This window comes from Sphaeramia orbicularis, chromosome 16 (genome assembly GCF_902148855.1).
Source record: "Sphaeramia orbicularis chromosome 16, fSphaOr1.1, whole genome shotgun sequence".
Classification (NCBI taxonomy): domain Eukaryota; kingdom Metazoa; phylum Chordata; class Actinopteri; order Kurtiformes; family Apogonidae; genus Sphaeramia; species Sphaeramia orbicularis.
The window spans coordinates 15,995,188-16,018,014 of record NC_043972.1 but is presented as its reverse complement, the minus strand read 5'-3'; the positions used below and the strand labels follow the sequence as shown (position 1 = coordinate 16,018,014).

The window sequence follows — 22,827 nt, the reverse complement described above, 5'->3', positions numbered from 1 at the left end:
TTAATTTGTATAAGTACATCTATACATAAAGATACCTTTTTTGAAGTTTGATCAATTATGCTAACACTGTGTACTGTTGTATGATGTTTTCCCAACAGATGGCATTACCCTCATGAATGTAGCATCAACACGTGACGTCTACAACATGGTGGCGGTACGGTTGTCGATTAAGGAACATAAGATCATTTTAAAGTGGTACTTCAAATTTGAGAATGTTATTGAAGTCCAAAGACAATGGAGGCGTTAGTTTGGTTCAAACCTCCTACATGTCTGACAATTTCACGGATTCGTGAAGTTTGCCGTACACATAAATGTCTCAAAGCCAATGGCCACCACTTTGAGCACCTCTTGTAATTGCAGAGGCCAAAGGTAACTTTTATTAATCTCGTGATGTCTGAATAAATTTGGTATTGAAATATTTATGCAAGTTCTTCTTTTCCTGATGCGTGTATACATTATTTTGGCTGACTCTGTGTATTAGATGTGATTTTTATGGTCCACTAGTACCTTAACTAAATATGCACTGCAAAGAACAAACTCCACATCTTATAGAAATGTAAGGAATCTCGCTGCTCAATAAAGATGCTGTGGGAGGAAAGATGTAAAAAAAAAAAAAAAAAAAATGTCATGTTAGCTTTTTCTGGGAATCACATTGGATTAGTGCAGACACAGCCATACTCTGCAATACAACCATTGACCTAACAGTGTTGTGTATACGCTGGCACCCTCCTGGAAGAGTCAGCGGACAAAACAAGCAGCAGATGGAGAGGAAAAAGGACTGAGAGGAGAGTCATGGAAGAAAAGAGGAGATTAGATGGTGAAGAACTGCGCTCTTTAAATAAACATATCCACATTTGTGCAGCATAAGAAGCCTCGCTATACACCATACTGTCTATTTCTTAGTCAGTCATCTCATGATCTCTGCAAACTGAAGAGGAACAGAGGGTTAGCGAGCCCTAAATATAGGTTGCCTAATCCGTGGCTTTCACAGACAGAAAGCTTAGGATTAGCTGTCCCAGCTTCATAAATGCAGTAAACTGTGAGGCAATTACCAAAATTTTAGATAATGTACTTTTTTTGTTTCTGCATGGATGATCATTGCTGAAATTCAAAGCGCGAGCTCAAGATGGCCGCCTTCCTCGGGGAGTATGTATGTATACACAGTGGAAAAGTGATTTCCATATAAATAAATACACAGATAAATCATTTCTATTTATTCATATCCCCCTTCTTCTTGCTTGCCACAGCCTTATTTACATTCCGTCTCCATCTGCTTTCCTGAGAGCATGTGTTTTCCGTGTGAAGGTGCTGTGTATGTTGAGAGGGGTGACAGGATCAGAGCAGGTAGAGAGGCATCTACCTCTTTGATGAGGGCCATGAAGCGGTTCCCGAAGCGCCAGGGCTTGTGTCGGTTGCACTGTAATGAGCTGACAGTGATCTGCTGAGACTGCTGCACAGCCACGGCCACCACGTGCACGGCATCGTACATCAGCGCGGCGTCCGTCTGCAAGTCGAGACACGAGGAAAGAAGGGAGGGAGCGTCATTAACATGGAATACAACACACAAATCACCACAGTACGACAGCGCGGATCTGTTCGGAATCAGAGAAATGATGGCTGCATCAAAGCCTCGTCTCAAAACACTGATGTATGGATGTGCACGTCTTTATGCTCTTTGCACAGTAACCACAGATGTTTGGAGGATGAGCTGTTAACGCCAATGTGTTTTTTACAAAAGATGACGCAAACATCCAAGAACTGCAGGTGTAGTCATCTAGAAAACACGGAAATGAAAAGCACAAACTTGAATAAAACAAAATGTCAGTCCATGTTTAAAGAAGGTATGGAAGTATGGATATAATAATAAACTTTTTAATGACAGTATATACACATTACATTTTTCATTGTCATTAGGATTCTTAAAACACTCAAAAAGTTTCAGTGTTTTGTTGTTTTCTTTACTTTAACTCAGTTACTGTATGTGTATGTCTCTGATGCATTTAATGAGTCTTTGTTCTGTCTGTCAATTTCTGGAACGTACATATTTTCTCATATTCTCATACGTATACCCATGAGTTACTACAAGATTAAAATCATAAATAACTGTCTTTTACACTGTTTTATCCTGTTTGATAAATAATTCTTTATTTAAGCTTGAAGTTGTCAAAGCTAAAATACAACCTTAAAACAAGTGGCGCCAGGCAAAAAAACCCCGCCCCTTGCAACATTGAGTTATCTTGCACACGGACAGACAGACAAACAGACAAACCAACGCCGGCAAAAACATAACCTCCTTGGCGGAGGTAATAAACATTTAAAATATAAAGATCTAAGAAAAAAATGCAGCAGAGAGTAAATTCATTCCATTTTAAAGAATTCTTTATAAATTGTCAGTGTTTGTGCTTGTTTTGTTAAAGATAAATTCCAGTGATTTAATATATTTTTCAAATTCACTTATAAAGACTTTAAAATTTGGGCGTGTTTTGGCATATTTACTTTTGTGTATGTGAAATTTTCCAAATAAAATGATCAGATTTCTCGCACGTATTGTAGCTTATTTTGACATTGATCTAGCTGATGTCATCATGTCTATACATGTGCTGATGTCAACATATCAGTTAACTCTACATATGTACCAAGTTGTAAGTAAATTGAAACAAAATTGATGTTTTTATAGACATTTGAAATTTTGCCCATTATAAGTAAATAAAAAAAAAGAAGATTTTTAAAATGTATTTAAAAAAAATTGAATTTTGACCTCTGCTCTCGGTTACTGGTAATTTATAAACCTAATTAGTATTGTGGTGGAAAAATTTACTTTTTATTTTATACTCTTTTAATATGTTATACTGTTAAGTGCATGCTGAGTCATTGTTATGTGTGATGTTTACCACTCTGTAGCAACCCCGACTTGGGGACGAAGTTCTTACCTTGAGTTGAAACCCAAACACCTAAATGTCTGAATGTGTAGATAGAGGATGGCGCCTGTATTCAAGCAAGGTTAGAGTGAAGAGGTCCTCATGACCTCTTCACGGAGCAGAGAAGGAGTAGTATGGGGTGGTACGATGTACGTAAGGAATGACATCATAGTTTGAGGGGGTTGGATTTGGTTCTATATAATCTTTAGTTTTCTCTTGTTTAATCAGACTTCATTTACATAGCTTTGTCTGTGATTGATTTCTCAATAAATGCATTTATTATTTTAACTCTAACTTTCTCCCTTTTTCTTTGTGTGAGTTAACAGTTTAACGGTAAATTTCCACGACAGTATGAATTCAACCAATAGTTTTGCTACTAGAAACCGAATCAAAAACAATACCCCTTGCCTCTCCTTCGGGGGGGGGGGGGGGGTAATAAGCATTAAATCGCACAATCAAGGGTTTTGCCTACAGGTGGTGCAGATGTGTTTTTATCTCCATATGTTTTGTTGCATCTTTTTATGGATGTTTCCTCAAGGTTAGTGTCTTTTGCAAATCATCTTAAACTACAAATAAGCACCCTTTTTCTTCAACTTTCACTCTATCACCTTTATACTGGGAAGAATAATATAATCATCCATCCATCCATCCATCCATCCTTCCATCCATCCATCCCATCCATCCATCCACATCCATCCATCCATCCTTACACCCAGGCATCCATTTGGCTGCGTGACTGGAGATGTATCTACGTTTGGACATAATTAAACAGACAGCACAATACAGTGTTCTGGGAATTCTCTTTAGTGAGCCAGATCATTTGGCTCAGCTCAGCAGTAAGAGCCGGCTCTTTCAGCTCCCAAATGACTCTTCATTTTTCACTTCTGGCTTTTAGAATTCAGCCAAATGAATCCCTATGATTGATATATGTGCATAACTATCACAAGTTTTTCAGTGCAATTATGCCGAACCCAAATTCCCTTATTTTATTTCATATCTAGTATGAAGACATTGATGTGCAAACCTAAAACACTATTACACATGTGTAGTGAATGCTTAAATTTTCTTTTTGTAACATCCCAGTGCATCTGAAGCTCAGATTGTTTGTGGTTGAGGCAAAAAGATCATCCATCATTAATCTTTTTATATGAATTAAATGCCCTTTATATTATTGTTCACGTAAAGGACCTGAAACATACCTCGCAATGTAACAAAACTAAATTATACTAATTGTGATGAAATGCAACAAACAACTGTACCTGGGAAAGTGAGGGTGACTTTAGTTTTGACCCTTAATTCCATCACATTTAGGTCTTTAAATAGAGAAGATGCTCTTGTAGTGCCCTTTTACTATAAAGAAGTGATATTTTGCTTTTTTTAAATGGAATTATGCATTTTAAAATATTTCCCTGTGGTCTATATAAACTGTAAATTCTATGCTTAGGTCTGAATTCTTCATTAATTCAACTCCACAGGTCCATCTTTAACCCTATTTCTGAGTAATGACACCAGAAAGGTCGTTTCGAGCGCTGGCCCTTTAAATGCAAATGAGTCACTTCACGGCTCACCCCTTCCAGGTTGTTGACCGTGCTTTCTGTCCCGTTCAGCCACTTGTATTCGTTAATACAACCAACAACTGAACATTTTTGGTAATTGGCTCGAATTTTGGACATATTTTCAGTTTTTACCACAACCACTCCAGCTGACAAACAATTATGTTCTCAGAGAAATGTTCGTCAGAAGTCTTGACCTTATATGCGCAAATGTCGTGACATAGCTAGTTATAAAACATAACAAACTAGAAGCACTCGGAGAGCGCAGACCTCTGATCAGAGCAGAACTGATCGCAGAGCTGATCAGTGCCCCCCCCCCCCCCCCGTGGGCCCCCCCCACCCCCGATCACCACCAAAATTTAATAATTTCTTCCTTATCCCACTTCCAACAAACCCTGAAAATTTCATCCAAATCTGTCCATAACTTTTTGAGTTATGTTGCACACTAACGGACAGACAAACAAACAAACAAACAAACCCTGGCAAAAACACAACCTCCTTGGCGGAGGTAATTAACCCTATATCGCCAAAACGTATCATATTTGATACATGAGTTGTGAAGCCCTCTACATGATCAGTGTGATATGTTTTCTCTTGAAAAACCTGATGTATACAATTAGATACATGCAATACACATATAACCCCCCGGGGGGGGGGGGGAATTCATTCCCCAGAGGCCTTTCCAGTGGCACTACAAGACTGTCATTAATGAGGAAAGAGGTAGATCTTTGCCAATTTTGAAAAGGAATTACAATTTGTTAGACATGTTTGCATTATATTATGTTTTTGTTTGTTCTAAAATAATATTTGAGCATTGAGACCCGATGTATCAAATATGATACAAAAATTGACAACTCATACATGGAAACTGATATTGGAAAAAAAATGTTTTGGTGTTCAGAAGGACTAATAAAGGCTCTGGTTTCAGAGAATTGGAATTTTTCTGTCAATGATTTAATGGTTCAGGCTTTACAGGGGGTTAAGCAGGAATTAAAACGAATTGTAGAAATCCACTCAGTTTTTGCCAAAATGAATATAAGATAGTTTTGCAGCACCTAGAGGGTTCAAATTCAAACTTTTTTCAAAGTATTAGAGTCCAAGTACACAAATAAATGAACCAAAGACTAATAAAAGTGTGTTTTAGCGAAATATAACCCCTTAAATTCCACAGAGATTTGCACTGCGTCCATTGTGATCTATTCAGCAAACAATGTCAGATTTAATTCTGCTTTAAAATGCACATCTTTCTTCAGCTGTGCAGATTAAAGAGCCTCAGATGGGCCTTCTAGTGAAACACTTGATGCATTTGTGAAAAAAACGGATGCAATGGACAAGACAAGCTGTGATGTGAGGATCAATGTGGACTTCAGACAACGCCTAAAAAATTATTTAACCCCTTGTTGTTGATGTTTGGGTCTGTGGGACTCATTTTAATTATTTTATTAAACAAAATGCTGACTAATATTTGTTTAATGATTTTTTTTTCCTCTCATATCTTGATGATATTAAATTTTATTTAAAAAAAAAATAGAACTAAAAACAAGTAGCACTTTAGCTCATAAATGTGATCTAGCAAAGGCAAAAGGCAAATATTCAACATATGCTTTTATGTAGCTTGTAATTGGAATGAAGTAAACATCTGTGGAGTATTTTCACATTAATTGTTGATTAATATGAATTAAAAACCCACAAATGCAGCAGGTCCACCATTCCCACAAACACTGGCTGAATAACAAAAATCTGAACACCACACCAAGGGTAAGGACAGAGACGACTCTTGTTTCAAATAGTGTCCATGACAGTCGTACTGAATGCAAAAACAGACAAAGTAAAGATCAAGAAAATTAAATAAATTGCTCTCATTCTATACTTTTTCAATTCTCAGTGTGTCTCTCTATATGTCTGTACATAATAAAGTCATGACAGTAAACAGTCGCCAAAGCTATCAGAGAACTGCCAGTCATGCACGCTTAATGAGAGAAGCTCGTAATTCTGTTTCTGAGTTCCTCAAAAAAGAAAAAAAAATCTAATTAGTGTTTGTCTCGCTTGATTGAAAAGCAATCAAAACAGCTCTCTGGAGTTGTTGCATTGAAATTGTGCCCTAGGGTGTTTGGAAAAAGTACTGTCCTGCAGGGAGAAAAAAAAAAAAAAAACACACCCAAACCTGTCATTTTTACCCATTTGAGTCTTGATTGAGCACCAGAAGGCTGAGGCTTCAGATGCCGGAGAGCTGTAATAGCACAGTGAGTATACTCAGGTGGTTACTCGGTGTGTGTATATGTGTGTGTGTGTGAGGCTGTATACATATGCATGGGAGATGTTCCAGAGATGTTTCAAAATCAATCACAGTCGATAAACTTGCCTTCTAGACAGCACGCTGACATGAATGTGTACCCGCAGGAGTGTGAGGTATTAATAATCCGTGTTAGAAAAAAGGTGTGGAAGCAAAGGGAGTGTACATTTATTCCAGTGTGAGTGTCACCTGGAGGCTGTTAATGCATGTGTTGACGCGCACTGTCGATGCACATACAGGAGGAGACAACCACACCTGATGTGATATGATCCACACTGACTGACTACTTGTGATAGAACTGACTTGTGTTAAAATTGGTCATGTACACATTAGACTGTCAGACATTTACCTCTGTTAAAGGGGTTATGTGATCTCTTGTATCTGTCCGTCCATCTGGGTGTCAACAAGACCTGATTTTTTTCTGTTTTTTCTTGTTTTTTCTCGTATTTAAACACAACCTTGGCAGATGTTTGTGTTCTTTTGGTGATTGGATTCTTGACTGTTCATCATCATGACTATCCAGATGATGTCAACTATAGACTGAAACACAGGAAATTAGAAATAACTTCCTGTCTCGAATACAAGCCAGTGGTGTAGTCCGGGGTAGACGGCGATATATGGAGCATACCTACTTATTTTTTAGTCCAGCACTGCATATACCCACTTCTAAATCCCCATAAAGTGCACCATTCAGTAGTATCTGAACTAAATTGCCCATATTTTCCCCTATGATAGTGAATCCATGACCCGCCCTACTCTGCCTCTAATTGGCTAGTACTTGGTACCCTTCGCTGATTAGATTGGTTAACTTTAAGCATGAGGATTGACGAGCCAATCAGAGGCAGAGTAGGGCGGGTCATGCCAAGACTTAGAAAATATTGCTAACTAATGCCGCGTTTTCCACTTCGTGGAACCAGCTCGGATCGGCCCGGCTTGGCTCGACTCGGTATTCCTGGAGAGCGTTTCCATTACAAGATACTACTGACTTTACACTAACTGGTCGTCATAGTGATGCAGCGCGTTACTTCTGTTCAGAGAGTTGCTGATAAACTTGCTCGTTGCATGTTGTCTCATCTGAATTTTTACGTCGGCCACCTAAGACTGAATCTCCTCAACCGACCATGGTGTACTTTTGGGCTGTTATCATGTAGATTAATGTACCGCTATATTTACCGTCCACTTCCGCATCTGTTTTTTTTTAAAATGGCGGGTCACAGAGAAAACTGTCTGGACCAATCAGTGGTCTACAGTGTGTACACGTCACATTTTAGTGTCTGGTCCCCAGTCCTGGAACCTCGGCAGAGGTGATACCCAAAAAAGTAGTACCGGGTTACCAGATTCCAAGTCCTTTTTCATAATGAAAACGCAAAAAAGGCCGAGCCGAGTCGAGCCAATATCACGTAGTGGAAACGCAGCATTAGTGCCAGAGCCAGGGCTCTGCTTAGTGCTGGCCACCTCTGGAACCTGATTGGACACCTCAAGGTACTAGTACCACCCCAGTTGAGTGACAGGTCAATGCACGTCTCATTGAAAGATGTGCGATTATTACCTATGCCAAGGAGGTTATGTTTTTGCCAGGGTTTGTTTGTTTGTTTGTTTGTTTGTTTGTTTGTTTGTCCGTTAGGTGGGCAACACACTCAAAAAGTTATGGACAGATTTGGATGAAATTTTCAGGGTTTGTTGGAAATGGAAAAGGAAGAAATGATTACATTTTGGTGGTGATCGGGGGTGGGGGGGCCCACGGGGGGGGGCCACTGATCAGCCTTGGCGGCGGTCTGCGCTCTCCGAGTGCTTCTAGTTTGTTTGTTTGTTTGTTTGTCTGTCCGTTAGTGTGCAACATAACTCAAAAAGTTATGGACAGATTTTGATGGACATTTTCAGGGTTTGTTGGAAATGGGATAAGGAAGAAATGATTAAATTTGGGGGTGATCGGGGGTGGGGGGCCCACGGGGGGGCCATTTTCCAACAAACCCTGAAAATTTCATCAAAATCTGTCCATAACTTTTTGAGTTATGTTGCACACTAACGGACAGACAAAACAGACAGACAAACAAACAAACAAACCCTGGCAAAACATAACCTCCTTGGCGTGGGGGGGCCCACGGGGGGGGGCACTGATCAGCCTTGGCGGAGGTCTGCACTCTCCGAGTGCTTCTAGTTGGAAATGTGAACAAGAAGGCAGAATAAACCGTCTTTCGAATGAGTGACACATATCGAGGAAAACCTACTTTCATGGAATACATAATTCTGAGGTAAGTTTTAAGGTGGTTTCAGAATGAGTCACTGTTTTAAACTACTGAACATATGACTGCACATTAGAGAGAAGAGATTTTGTCGCCAATAGTTCAAATATGCGAGTAGGCTAACATTATGAAAGGCTGATGCTATCTTATGTTTGCCTCATGTTGAATACATTTACATTCATGCAGCTGCTTGTGTGACCAGTAAAATCTACAAACCTGCTCCTGAACAAGTCATGATAATTTTATAATAGTGAGCAAATACTACTGATGGATTTTTGGGTAAACTAAATAGAGTAGTCTGACATGTCACTCTTTCTAAAACAGTGTTTTTCTGGACTAAAAAAAAAAGGGGCTTGTGCACATAAAACACAATATAAAACACAATATTTGCACCGAAGACCGCCCAGTGTTGAACAAGTTATTTGGTAAATGTCGTGTACTAAACTACCAATAATCATATAGCTAATAAAAGCTTCTCTCAACAAAGTAGTTACTGCTACTCTCTGTCTTTGTATTTTTTTTTCAATTCAGATAAACTCCACTTTATTCTTCAAGTCCTCAGTTTCATGTTCTTCTTCTGTTGTGTTTCCAAATACCATGTATAAGTTGTATTCTGACACGAATGACAAGACCTGTAATCCTTTCCAAAAATTTATTAAAACAGGAAAGGTTAATTTACATCATGTCGGATGGTAGAAAAAAAACTATATATTCATATGTTCTGTAAGCTATCTTTTTCTTTACTGCTGAGAGGTCATGCGACACACATACACAGTGAGGGTGCATTAAATAGCAATGAAGAAAATCAGAAATTTGCAACTTCATACAAATAAACTTATAAACATGAATTCTTATTAGCCATATCTTTTGGGTCTTACACATGTTTCTGTATGTTTGTTTTACCATAGAAATAATGTCATACAGAAGAGCTTTGACTATAAAGCTATGTCGTATGTTCATCTTCCATTTTATTTCAGATCCAAGTACATAGTTCCAATGGGTTTGAGTTTCAGAGAGCCTTGGAAGTTGGTTGGTTGGTTTGTTTGCCTTTCAGCAGAATTATGAAAAAACTCCAGTAATGATCTGAAATGTGGTGGAAGCACAAAAGGTATGCCCGGGCAAAATTCTGTAAAAGGTACACCCTGAAATTCTGTTTCTAGCATTGTAAGAGAGGGCGTCAAAGGACTGCGGTGGAGGTATACATTCTGCTGAGTGCTCTTAGGTACGTTCAGACAACAGGTCTTAATGCACGATTCAGATTTTTTGGTGAAATCTGATTTTTTTTTGTGCTCGTTCATATTACACATTAAATGCTGCTTCTGTCAGTTTTGAATTTGAAACCCTGAAGTGTGCGAAGAGGTCCTGACATAATACGTGATCATGCAGGTACACATTGTGTTAAATACATTTTTGTTGCCATTCCTCCTCCTGGGATGCAGAATTGTGAAGTTTGTCGCATTTCAATGATGTAAAGGTTGAATAAATGTGACCTGGCCGTTCAGACTTAAGTCACATTGCAAAATATCAGATACGTATCGGATTTAGGACCCACATATGAAAATGAACTGGGTTGGATTTGAAAAAAATTTGGATTTGTGCTGTTCAAACCGTCTTTAACAGATCGGATACAGGTGACATATGGGCATAAAAATCGGACTTTTGCCCACATTTGCCTGCAGTCTGAAGGTAGCCTTATTATTACAGCAATAAGTCTTTCATCCTTGAAAGAGAAAACATTTCCTTTGTCCGTTCCTCTCCAAAACAACATCATTAGCATTGTCTGATCTGCCACCTCTGTTATCTTGATTTGGCAATCTACTATCCTAATAACAGTGGCGCCACTGCCGCTGTCTACCAAATTACCTTTAAGAAACATTAGCTCTCTGCTGCCTTTGTTAAAGTTTACTCAAGGATAAGAAAACCTATACCACCCATCAACCTCTGCTCTTTCTCAGATGTTTGATGATCTCATACGACCGTTACAGATTACATAGGTTTTTTTTGTTTGAAAAAGGACCTCAATTAAACACAATCCAAATCAGTGCTGATGTGTTTTTTGATGATCGATACTTTTATTTTTTACAATTCTTTGTGTGTTTGGTGCAAAGAGTTTCATGTGACTGCCAGCAGCGTCTCTTTCTCTTTGTGCTGAGGGCAGGAGCTGCAGCTCTGTGATGTTCACACTGCCATCCATTCTCTCCTCTATAAACCACACAGGCCTGCAGGGACCTCATAATAGCAATGTCACACCCTGTCAGTCAATCACAGCGCTGATACTGCGAACAGGAGAAGTCAGTGGGATTTTTTTGGGAAGTAGGAGTGAACTTCTCACCCACAGAGCCCACACTTGGCTTTCATAGCTTCAGTCATCATGTGGATTTCTGGGGATTTACTGAAAGGCTAAATTAACAAAAAAGATATTCCACTTGCTTTTCAGTCAATATGGTGTCAAAGTTAAGAAGTATTTCATGAATTAAATATGCTCTTAATTAAATCAGCAGCCAAATGTATTCAGCTGTGTGCAGGAGTGGGGGAAGATGAGCAGAGGCTTGCTGGCAGCAGAGGTTTGTGTGCCCTCTGTGCTTCTCCCCGGTGTGAGCCTCACAAGTACCCGTCAGGCAGACTCGCAAATGATTTAGCAACACCGGCACTTCACTCTATAAACATCTCATTAAATCAATTATGTCACTCCTGAATGAAATTAAAGCTAAACGCTTTAAAAGCTACTTTTCCCTTGTGTCAGCCAATATCAGCATTCCCCCTGACGCCGTCTATTTTTCCACCTCATTGTTGCCTCCTCGCTCTTCCTGCTCATCTCAAACAGAGTGAGATTTATTAATCTCCGGAGCTCAGATTGATTTCAACAGTTTTATGAATTGTTAAAATGCCCAGCCTGACTTGGCAGCAGCAGAGGTCCCCCTCCATCCCACCCCTAACTCTCTAACCAACCAGCTCATCAACATTGCCATGGAAACAAAGTGGCAAGAAATAGCTTTCCTCCAGACTGGGGCTGGGGTTATCGTTTTCTGAAGCTGGCTGGCACTGTGGTCTTTGGAAATGTACTCTGAGAGCAGAACGGAGCCCAACTGGAGAATTAGGGTCGGTCCAGTTTCAGATATGTGACAGCGCCAATATTGGGATGTTAATCTACAGTCACTGTTAGATTTTAGTGGATTAAATTATTATAATTGTGGATTTCAATAAAAACTAGAAAAGCACTTGGAGAGCGCAGACCTCCGCCAAGGCAGATCAGTCCCCCCCCCATGATCACTGCCAAAATTTAATCATTTGTTCCTTGTCCCAGAATCAACATTTCCTGAAAATTTCATGAAAATCCATCCATAACTTTTTGAGTTATCTTGCTAACAGTCAAACAAACAAACAGACAGACAAACCCTGATGAAAACATAACCTCCGCTGTTACACTTGTAATAAGCACTGTAAACAAGAAATATCTCAAACTTCCTCATTGAGAATTAAAGGGGTCATATTTTGCTAAACCCACTTTTAGTAGTCTTTGGTTCATTTATTTGTGTATTTGGACCCTAACAGTTCATAAAGTTTGAATTTGAACCCTCCAGGTGCTGAAAAACCATCTTTAAATTCATTCCGGCAAAAATGGAGTGGATTTCTACAACCTGTTTCAAGTCCTTCTTAATTTGTTATGTTTTATAAGTAGTTACATCACAACATTTGCACATATAAGGTCGAGACTTCCGACGAACATTTTTCCGAGTACGACATAATTGTTTATCAGCAGCAACAGCGGTAGTAAAAACTGCAAATATGTCCAAACTTCGAGCCAATTACCTAAAATGTTCAGTTGTTTGGTTGTATTAATGAACACATGTGGCTGAATGGGACAGAAAGCACCATCAACAACCTGGAAGGGGGTGGGGTCACGTGTATTTAAAGGACCAGCGCTCAAAACGACCTTTCTGGTGTCATTACTCAGAAATAGGGTTAAAGATGGACCTGTGGAGTTGAATTAATGAAGAATTCAGACCCAAGCAGAGCATTTACAGTTTCTGTAGACCACAGGGAAATGTTTTAAAATGTATAATTCCATTTAAATAAAGCAAAATATAACTCCTTTAAATTCTACTACATACTGCAGGGTTGCAAGTTTGATTCTCGGTGAGGCTGAGCTTTATAATATGTCTGCAGCTTTCCTGTGATCTATCAGTGAATATCTTGTTAGAGGTTTAAAACAATGGTTGTCAAGGTTCACTGATTTGGGATTTGTTTAACCCTTTCATGGACACTGGTCACTACAGTGGACAGCTATTCTACAGCTGTTCTCTTGTATATTCACTGATTTTTTTTGTTTTTGTTTTTGTTTTGTTTGTTTGTTTGTTTGTTACACATATCTTTATTAAAGTTTTAAGACACTACATATCTTTTCTGACAGGAACTGGTAACCTTATATAGATCTCCTGTGAGCATAAACCCCCAGAATCACCAGCCCCCCCCCCCATAGTTTTCACACAATTTATCAGTAAATACGTGTTTCTTTGCTTCAGAAATTAAACGAATGGTGTCCAGCTGATTATTATTATTTTTTTTATTTTTTTATTTTATCTATTTATTTATTTTTTATAAGACATTTTTCAATTACATTGTTTTTTTTCATGTTTAAAGAGAAATGAAAACACTCAAGTAAAAAATCTTGATTAAGGTTCTCATAATTTGTGCATGAAAGGGTTAATAGAAAAAGTTGTATTTTTTATTTGTGATTACACATAATGAGATGAGTCATTTTGCCTCCAAGTAATGGAACTTTGAGAGGTTATTTGACATAATACAGGACATAAGTATAGTGATGTAGTGCTGTAATTTCAGAAAATTCAATGTATTTTTCTCTGCCCTTGATGATTTGCCCAAACAATGATCCCAGTCATGAGCACAAGGTAAAGCCAAGACCTTCTTTCGCTATTGTTGATGGTTCTCTTTCCCTTTTGATTTTTAACTGAATGGCAATAAAACCCTCTGCCTGTAGCCTATACTCATAGACGATGGGGGTTTCAGGTCAGCAAATTAAAAACAGTCTTTATGCTAAATTAGATTGCTATTATTTTGTACTTATCCACATTTACTAAAGTTCCAAAATTGTCATTTCACACATCACAGTTTATTATAAAACTAGAGCACAAAGAGTGGAGGTTGATCTATGTATGATATATATATCCATAGCAATAGTAATAGTTAATGAGCTATAATTGATTTACTAACGGAACACATCATGATCCATTATGAACAAGTTTGATTTAAAGAAGTTAGTCATTAAACCGGAATTCTATTCACTGCTGAAATCCTCAGAAGTTTGTAATTCTTTTGAATCATATTTTACTATTTTTTCTTACTTTTTCTTACTTTACTCAAATTGGTTATAATCTACCTAAATTGTCAAAATTATTTTAGACTCATTTTAATAAATTGAATTAATTTGTGAAGTTGACTTGGCTTCAGGCCTAAGAATTTAATTACTTTTGCTTTTGCTTTTCATTATTAATAATAAAAAGTAGATTTTTGTGTTCCTCTTTTTCCGTTGAAGTGACACTTTCAGAGAGTTTACTACACACAGCAGTAGATTTATTGGACGTTCTTATACTGTACCCTTTATAAGATGAGAGAGTTACAGTTTATAAGATGTAATAAAACTTGGATAATTTAGTTCTGTGGTGACATTTGGAATTGGAAACTTTGAAAATAAAGATTGCATGGAAACATGAGCTGCTTTTGTAAATGACAGCAGAGTAATGATGTGATATTAAAGAAGGGAAATGACGGCAGACCGACTGCAGTCCACAACAAGAGCAATGAGAAAGTTAAAAGATGACTGCAGACTGAGATCAGTGTGAGTCACCCACAGGACACGCTACCATGAGGAGGAACGGCTAGTCAAGAATAAAGTAACGCTAGAAATGATAACAAACTATGTTTATGTCCACAAAATATTCCAGTTTTCGCCTGTATTTTGAAAAAGACAATTTAAGCTGTTTTAACCCATAAAGACCCAAACAGCCACTGGTAACCAAAATTATTAACATATCTAAACTGTTTAATACCTGGTGATCCACTAATCCTATCAATACATATAAATAATTGGTGTAAAACACAGCTTGTAATCTTTTTATGGTCATCACCAGTAAAATATAATGAAAATATAAAATCTAATACTTTATAGAAATACTTCACCATTTAACTCATAAATACCCAAACATTCACCATAAAGACCCAATGAGCCACTGGTAACCAAAATTATTAACAGATCTAAACTGTTTAATACCTGGTGATCCACTTATCCTATTATTACATGTAAATAATGGGTGTTAAATGCAGTTTATCATCTTTTCATGGTCATCAGGTTTGACCTATTTGGACGTTCAGAGGCTCCGTAGTGAACGTGGAAACACCGTCATCTTCTACAACATTGATTCACCAGTAAAACCCATGGAGTTGGATCAATGACAGTGGATGAAAACACTTGTTTTATGTTCAGTTAGTGATATATTTTGTCAAAAAAGTCATTTTCTCTTCAGTTTTCTCTGTTTCTAATATGATAACCCTCAGCTTTAATATGAACTTTTATTAACAACTACATGATCAGTGAATTAAATATAGGAAAATACATGATTTTTTCTGAAAAAACGCAAAGTAAAGAGGATAATATTACAATCAGTGGTGGTAACTCACTTCAGAAAGGTTGAATATAGAGAAAATTCATTGGAAACGGTCACAAAAGTAGCACTGGGTCTTTATGGGTTAAGGTTAAGTACATTTTCCTTAATGAACTTTACAGATCACCTTGTTTAACAAAAGTTACCCCTAATAACCTTGTCCCATGTGGTGTTTTTACCTACAGTACTCATCTCATTTTACAGTGTTGGATCCATTCTTATAAAACGATGCGGCTCAAGTATAGGGGGCGCTCTAGCAGGAAGCGCAAAAGCGAGACAGACAGGTGGAAGAGGTGATGAAGAGGAGAAGTTTTAAGTTTAAGTTTAACTTTTAACAATCATTTTGCGTGTCACGCACAAACCCTCATCATGGAAAGCACACAAAGAAATGCATATGATGCAGCTTTTAAGTTAAAAACAATCAATATGTCTGTAAAGAAGGAAATTGAGCTGCAGCACATAAGTGCCATTGAGAGCGACAACGGAAAGAGAGACTGAGAAGGTGTGTGATGGAGCCTTTCTGAGGACGTTCAACTCTAACACTGAAGAAGACGACTGCAGTGGTTTCAATGAGCAGAAGGAAGATGAAGATAGTGATCAATGACTTTTCTGGGTTTTTGAACCAGTCTGTTTCTGCCGTTTACTGTCGTGTTACCGGCACTGTTTGGAAAAAAGCAGTTAAGGTATGGAAATAAATATTTAAATAATCTTTCTGTTTACCATCTTTCATGTTACAACGTGGACACTTGCAGCTGATAGTCAGGTGTGGCCTATATATGTATGAAAGTGTTTTATTTTAAAATATTTGGTGGGTGCGGCTTATAGCTCGGAAAGTATGGTAAATAATCTTTCTGTTTACCATCTTTCAGGTTACAACGTGGACACTTGCAGCTGATAGTCAGGTGTGGCCTATATATGTACAATTTGTTTTTTTTTAATTTATTGGGTGTGGCTTATATTCAGGTGTGCTCCATAGTCCAGAAAATAACTGATATTAAATGAGACCGTGGTTAAAAAAAACAACAACAACAACAAAAGGGGTTAATCCCATCCCGTTGTATGGGTTTCCCATGGGGACAATGATGGATTTATTTTTGAAGTTTCTATCAGAAAACGGGGCTTAAGGCCAGAGGCAGGGTTCCACACTCCGGGGTTGTAATAGCAGAAAAAAGGAGGGGAAAGTGGATCAGTCGGGTGGGGTTTTTATGGCTGATTCCTAAAGCGGTGAAGGGTGGCGGCTGCTGCGACTGGAGCTCCGCTGGTCACGCAGAAAGCTGTGGTCACGCCGCTGTGGCTCTTTTGATTGAAACATAAACACCTTGAGAGATGAGGGCGCACTCAGGAACAAGCCAAGGAAAGTAGGTTTAGGAGGAGTGTGTGTATATGTGTGTATGGGTGTGTGTGTGTGGGAGTGAATTTAACACTAAACCTCCCTCTCCTCCTCTTTACTCGGGCTCCTCCTCCATGCTACTTGAAGGGATTAAAAATTGAGCATGTTTTGTACTCTTTTGGAATCTCTCTGAGGCCTTAGTCATGACTAGGTCACTCACTGCCATCAGCTATTTTTTGCTATTCTCAGCAGTGTACACACAAGCAGCACCGATAAGTCATAAATTATTTTATCCAGCATATACGGATATACTCTTTGCTGGTGAGAGGAACAGGAAACAAATATTGAGTCAGTTACTTGTTAATTTAAAGGTGGAATTAGTGAGAAAGAAACTTTAGTGCCCCTTCAGAAGCTCCGCCCCCTGTCCTTCCATTCCCCTTTGCCTTTTCATTCATGAACTGTATATCAACATTTATGTATTACACTGGTCAACAACAAATTTATTGTTTAAGTTTTTTGAGCTGATTTAGGATCATTTTGGTGTGCTGAATCCAAAAATCACATTAATTTTGCTCAATCAGGTCAACTTTCTGAACTATGCTACATATTGGCTTTTTAACATTTTTGCTTACATTTATGGGCATTTTCACATCACATGATACAAAATTCTTTCATATTTCTTGCAATAAACGAGTTCTGAAGATTTTACTTTTGCCAGTTTATGATTAATGGTTTTTTTAAAAAAATATTACAGGTGAATGAAATGGCTTCGACTTGAAGATCTTGCAAAAATAAGCCTGACGCATTCTGCTACATCTGCGGTGAATACACCATTGTACCTAACAGGAATCAAGTGATCAAATGATTTTTTTTCTCTTAAAACCTATTTTGGGTGAGAACTATATAAAAAAATCAACTGATAAAGTCACAAAAATTTAATCAATTTTGTGAGAAGATCAAATTTTTCAAAATCAAATTAGCAAAAAAAAAACCTGACCTGATTAAGAAAAACAGATGTCATTTTTGGATTTAGCGGTGCAAAATGGTCCTAATTCAGTTGAAAAAACCTAGACAACTTCCAAAAACATTTTTTTGTAACCCAGTGTAATTTTCCAACATAACAAAACCAGAAAGAATAACATTAACCCATAAAGACCCAATGCTACTTTTGTGACACTTCCCAAATGAATTTTTCCTCTCTATTTTAACCTTTCTTAAGTGATTTACCACCATTTATTGTAATATTATCTTCTTTATTTTGCATTTTTTCAGTGAAAATCCGACATTTTCCTCTATTTAATTCACTGATCGTGTAGATGTTCATTAAAGCTCAGACTAAAGTTGAAGGTTATTATATCAGAAACAGAGAAAACTGAAGAAAAAGTGACTTTTACAGTAAAATCTATCATTAACTGAACATAAACCAAGTGTGTCCATCCACTGTCATTGATCCAACTCCATGCTTTTTACTGGTGAATCAATGACGGAGATGAAGAAGAAGAAGATGACGGTGTTTCCACGTTCACTACGGTTTTCATAAAGTGTGCTTACCAGTCTTATTTTGGTATTAAACTTGGTGACCAAGATAAAGTTTACAAAAATGTAATCAATTTTGTGAGGAGATCAAATTTTTCAAAATCAAATTTGCTAAAAAAAACCTGACCTGAGTGAGAAAAACAGATGTCATTTTTGGATTTAGCGGTGCAAAATGGTCCTAATTCAGTTGAAAAAACCCAGACAACTTGCAAAAAATATTTTTTTGTAACCCAGTGCATAATATGGAAACTTTTCTAAATTCTACTGTCTTTTTTTGTGCATAGCCAGAGGTTAGAAGTAATGCACACCTAAAAAAGGAAAATATTAATCAAAATGCAAATACTAAGCAGTAAATTCAAAGTAACAGACACATTTTATCCCAGAACTATAAGGCTTACAGTAGCATCCAAGCCAATTTGGACAGCATTGATGTAAAATCAATGTGAAATGTATCGAATGTAATAAGTTTTCCTAAATGTAGTTCTAGAACCTCTATAAAACATGTTTCCTAAAGTGCAATTTTAACAATATTATACCTCAGTTTATCATTTACACATGTGCATTAGAGCTTATAGATCACAGTAGATCCACAAAGACACAAAACATTTAGTAATAGGCAGAATATTGTTTAAGTGGCACTTACAGAATGCTCATATTTATATAATTCACATTTTTGTGAAAGGATAGTTTGTAAATGTTACTTTTTTACATAAAAAAAAGAGAAACATTTGGAATTGTCATTTTTATAGGTTATTATGATAATATTTTACTGGTCCGACTCACTTGAGATTCAATTGGTCTGTATGTGGAACTGAACTAAAATGATTTTGACATGCTTTACTGTTTTTATCTCAGTGCAATTTTTGTATTTTACAGATTCATCCTATGACCTGGGTTGGACCATTTGGTGGGCTGGTCCTGGCCCACGGGCTGTATGTTTGATACACCTGTCTTAAAGTAGGATCAACAAACTATTTTTTTTTTTTTTTTTTTTTTTTTTTTTTTGATTTCATGTGTTGTTTTCTTACTTCTGTTTTTAATCACCTTTTACATGTTTCTTTTATAATGTTTTAAATGTGTTTCTTTTTCCCTATCGTTGTATTTCAATGTCCTGTGTGAAGCACCTTGAATTGCCTTGTTGCTGAAATGTGCTATACAAATAAACTTGCCTTGCCTTGCATAAATTACATGTTTACTGATGATTGTGTGGTTAATATCATTTGAAGCATAGCTGCAGTGTCAGCTTATGTAAAAATCCAAAAATTGTTCCACTTTTAACATGACTGTTGCAGAAAAAGCACCAGAACTAAAGTGAAACAGTTACTGGGACATGAAATAAAAACAAAAACTAAACAAAAAATCAACATGCTCATTTATTTTGCCCCAGATAAAATGCAAAGTCTACCACCCAAACATTTTAAGACATTTTAACCCATAAAGACCCAAACATCCACCGTCAACCTAAACCATCTACTGATCTAAACTGTTCAATAATTGTTGATCCACTAATCCTATCAATACATGTAAATAATTGGTGTAAAATGCAGTTTGTCATCTTTTCATGGTCATCAGATATGACCCATTTGGACATTCAGAGGCTCCGTAGTTACCGTGGAAACACTGTCATCTTCTACGACATTAATTCACCAGTAAAACCCATGGAGTTGGATCAATGACAGTGGATGGACACACTGATATATTTGACTGAAAGTCACTTTCTTCAGTTTTCTCTGTTTTTTATTTAACCCCCTACTTTACTTTTTTCTGAGCTGTAATGAACATCTACATGATCAGTAAATTAAATATATGGAAATACATGATTTACACTGAGAAAACACTAAATACAGAGGATATTATAATAAATGGTGATAAATCACTTAAGAAAAACCAAATATTAGAGAAAAAACTATTTTGGAAGTGCCACCAAAGTAGCGCTGGGTCTTTATGGGTTAAGACTTTTTTAGGATCCTATAACACAATGAGATCTGAAATGCTCATATCATTTTAATGAACTTTGCTTTATTGCTGAATAACCACAAATGACCTGACTGACTGTGAAAAGCTCCTGCTACTAATATAAAGTTAAAAAAAAAAAAAAAAAAAAAAAAAAAAACTCGCCAAATTAATAAGGCAAACTGGTTCATTTTAAAGAAATTACATATTTTTGTTTGAATTCAATCATTGTTTTAATTTAACTGCAGTAGTAGTAGTTAAAACTGATTTCCACATGATTCAGTTTAGTTGCAAAGAAGCGCAGACACGCTGTGGAAAACAAGAAAGAGATAAATAGACTTGTTTTTCTGCTCTTTTTAGATGAGAAATTAAACTTTCTAGAGTGCTGTGAAAAGAGCATTCTCTACAGTACTTCTGAATGTCCTATCAAACTGAACTTCTTTCGTCTCTGTAAACTCAAAGCCAATTGATTTCGCACTTCTAAACGGTCCCACTGGCTACGAACCAAACAGAGTAGGGAAATAGTGCAGCGGTGTCTGGCATCGCTTTCAATCACTGTGGGGAATCATTGAACCAAGTTAAAGACAAACAGCTGCCGGAGTATCTGCAGGGAAGAGGTGAAAGGTCACGGATCAGAAGTCGGAGAACAAGTGGACGAAGCTCGAAGTTACAGAGTTACAGAGGCTGGAGCTAATTTTTCTCAAAGTTGAAGTTGTAAAAGTGAAATCACCAGGACGCACCATCCTCCGCAAGGGCTGAAATTTATACTTTGGCTCAGTATTACAACATTTTTCCAAAAAAAAAGTAAAAACAGGTGTTAAATTCAACAATAACAAATGGTCCAACATCTCCTTAAATTGGACTTGGATCATATATTTGCAGTGAATTCAGACTCAGACATACTGTATTTTGTATCTTTTAGGAGAGTGTGTGGCAGTGGTGTGAAACTTCACAGCTAAGGTGTAAAACTTCGTGGCTAAAGTTTCACAACAAAACTCTCACCTTTTTAATTAAAAACACCTACAGGAACAATACGTGCAATATGTATTATCGGTAAAAAAAGCTTTTAAAGCCCGGTGCTGAGGTTGCAGGCTGACAACAGTGAAGATGTTCCTGTTGGACTCAGTGAAACAGTTTGGTCCAGTTTACATACTGTGCTCATGTTTTTAGTTAACAGCTATGGCGGATTTCGTCTGAAACCTGCACTAACAGATAATAGTCGCTTTTCCATTGACCCTCAAATTGTGCAAATATAACTTGCTCATAAAAATTTACCTACACTGTAAGCCCAGACTTTGTACAGGGTGACACAAAAAAACGGGAACTTTTTAACAATCCAATAAAACCAAGAGTGATGGAAGAAAAATATTTTATTCATAGTAATTGAAACCTTAAAACATGCCATTTAAGAAACAAGGATGGAATTTTAATTTTTTAAAAATTACTTCATGTACAGGGTGGGGAAGCAAAACGTACAATATTTTGAGGCGGGGATTGAAAGACAGTGTATGATCAATTAGTTTATTGAAAGTCATGAGAATTTATTTGCCACAAGAAAATTGACATAATAGAAAATGCTTTTATTCTATGTGTCCTCCTTCTTTCTCAATAACTGCCTTCACACGCTTCCTGAAACTTGCGCAAGTGTTCCTCAAATATTCGGGTGACAACTTCTCCCATTCTTCTTTAATAGTATCTTCCAGACTTTGTCGTAATAGTTTTGCTCATAGTCATTCTCTTCTTTCCATTATAAACAGTCTTTATGGACACTCCAACTATTTTTGAAATCTCCTTTGGTGTGACGAGTGCATTCAGCAAATCACACACTCTTTGACGTTTGCTTTCCTGATTACTCATATGGGCAAAAGTTTCTGAAAAGGTATGGATAATAGTGTTAGGTATGATTATGACATCAATATATGTTTGGTTTCAAAACAATTGACGTAGTGCCTGCAGAGAAAAAACAACTAAATGTTCATTGTAAATTTTGCTTCCCCACCCTGTGGATGGCGTCCTCCTGTACGAATGCATTCTTGAAATCTGCTGTTGAGATTCCTCATTGACCGCTGCAACATCTCAGCTGGGATACTGTGAATTTCATCCTGAATTCTCTGTTTTAACTCATCCACAGTTCTTGGTCGAGTCGTGTACACTTTACTCTTGAGATAGCCCCACAAGAAAAAATCACAAACTGACAAATCTGGCAATCTAGGGGGCCAGGGAACGTTACCGAATCTTGAGATCACACGGTTACCGAACAATTCTCACACAGCCGCCAACGGTTACTAAAATGGGGGTGTGTTTACTTGCTCAAGGTCACT

General features: G+C 37.3%; 1 protein-coding gene and 1 long non-coding RNA gene across 2 annotated transcripts in view; one reads left to right on the top strand and one right to left on the bottom strand.

Annotated features, from left to right (window-relative positions):
• The window catches only part of LOC115435523 (glutamate receptor ionotropic, kainate 2), a 756,602-nt gene that overhangs the window by 423,158 nt on the left and 310,617 nt on the right, over positions 1-22,827 (bottom strand). Inside the window, exon 7 of the mRNA XM_030157991.1 lies at positions 1,361-1,504. Coding sequence (XP_030013851.1) covers positions 1,361-1,504 — 144 coding nt within the window. The remainder of the gene's footprint in view (positions 1-1,360; positions 1,505-22,827) is intronic.
• Positions 89-18,086, top strand: LOC115435525 (uncharacterized). The gene is made up of 4 exons (XR_003937704.1): positions 89-214; positions 810-817; positions 13,719-13,723; positions 18,075-18,086. It is a non-coding gene; the product is annotated as an uncharacterized LOC115435525 (long non-coding RNA).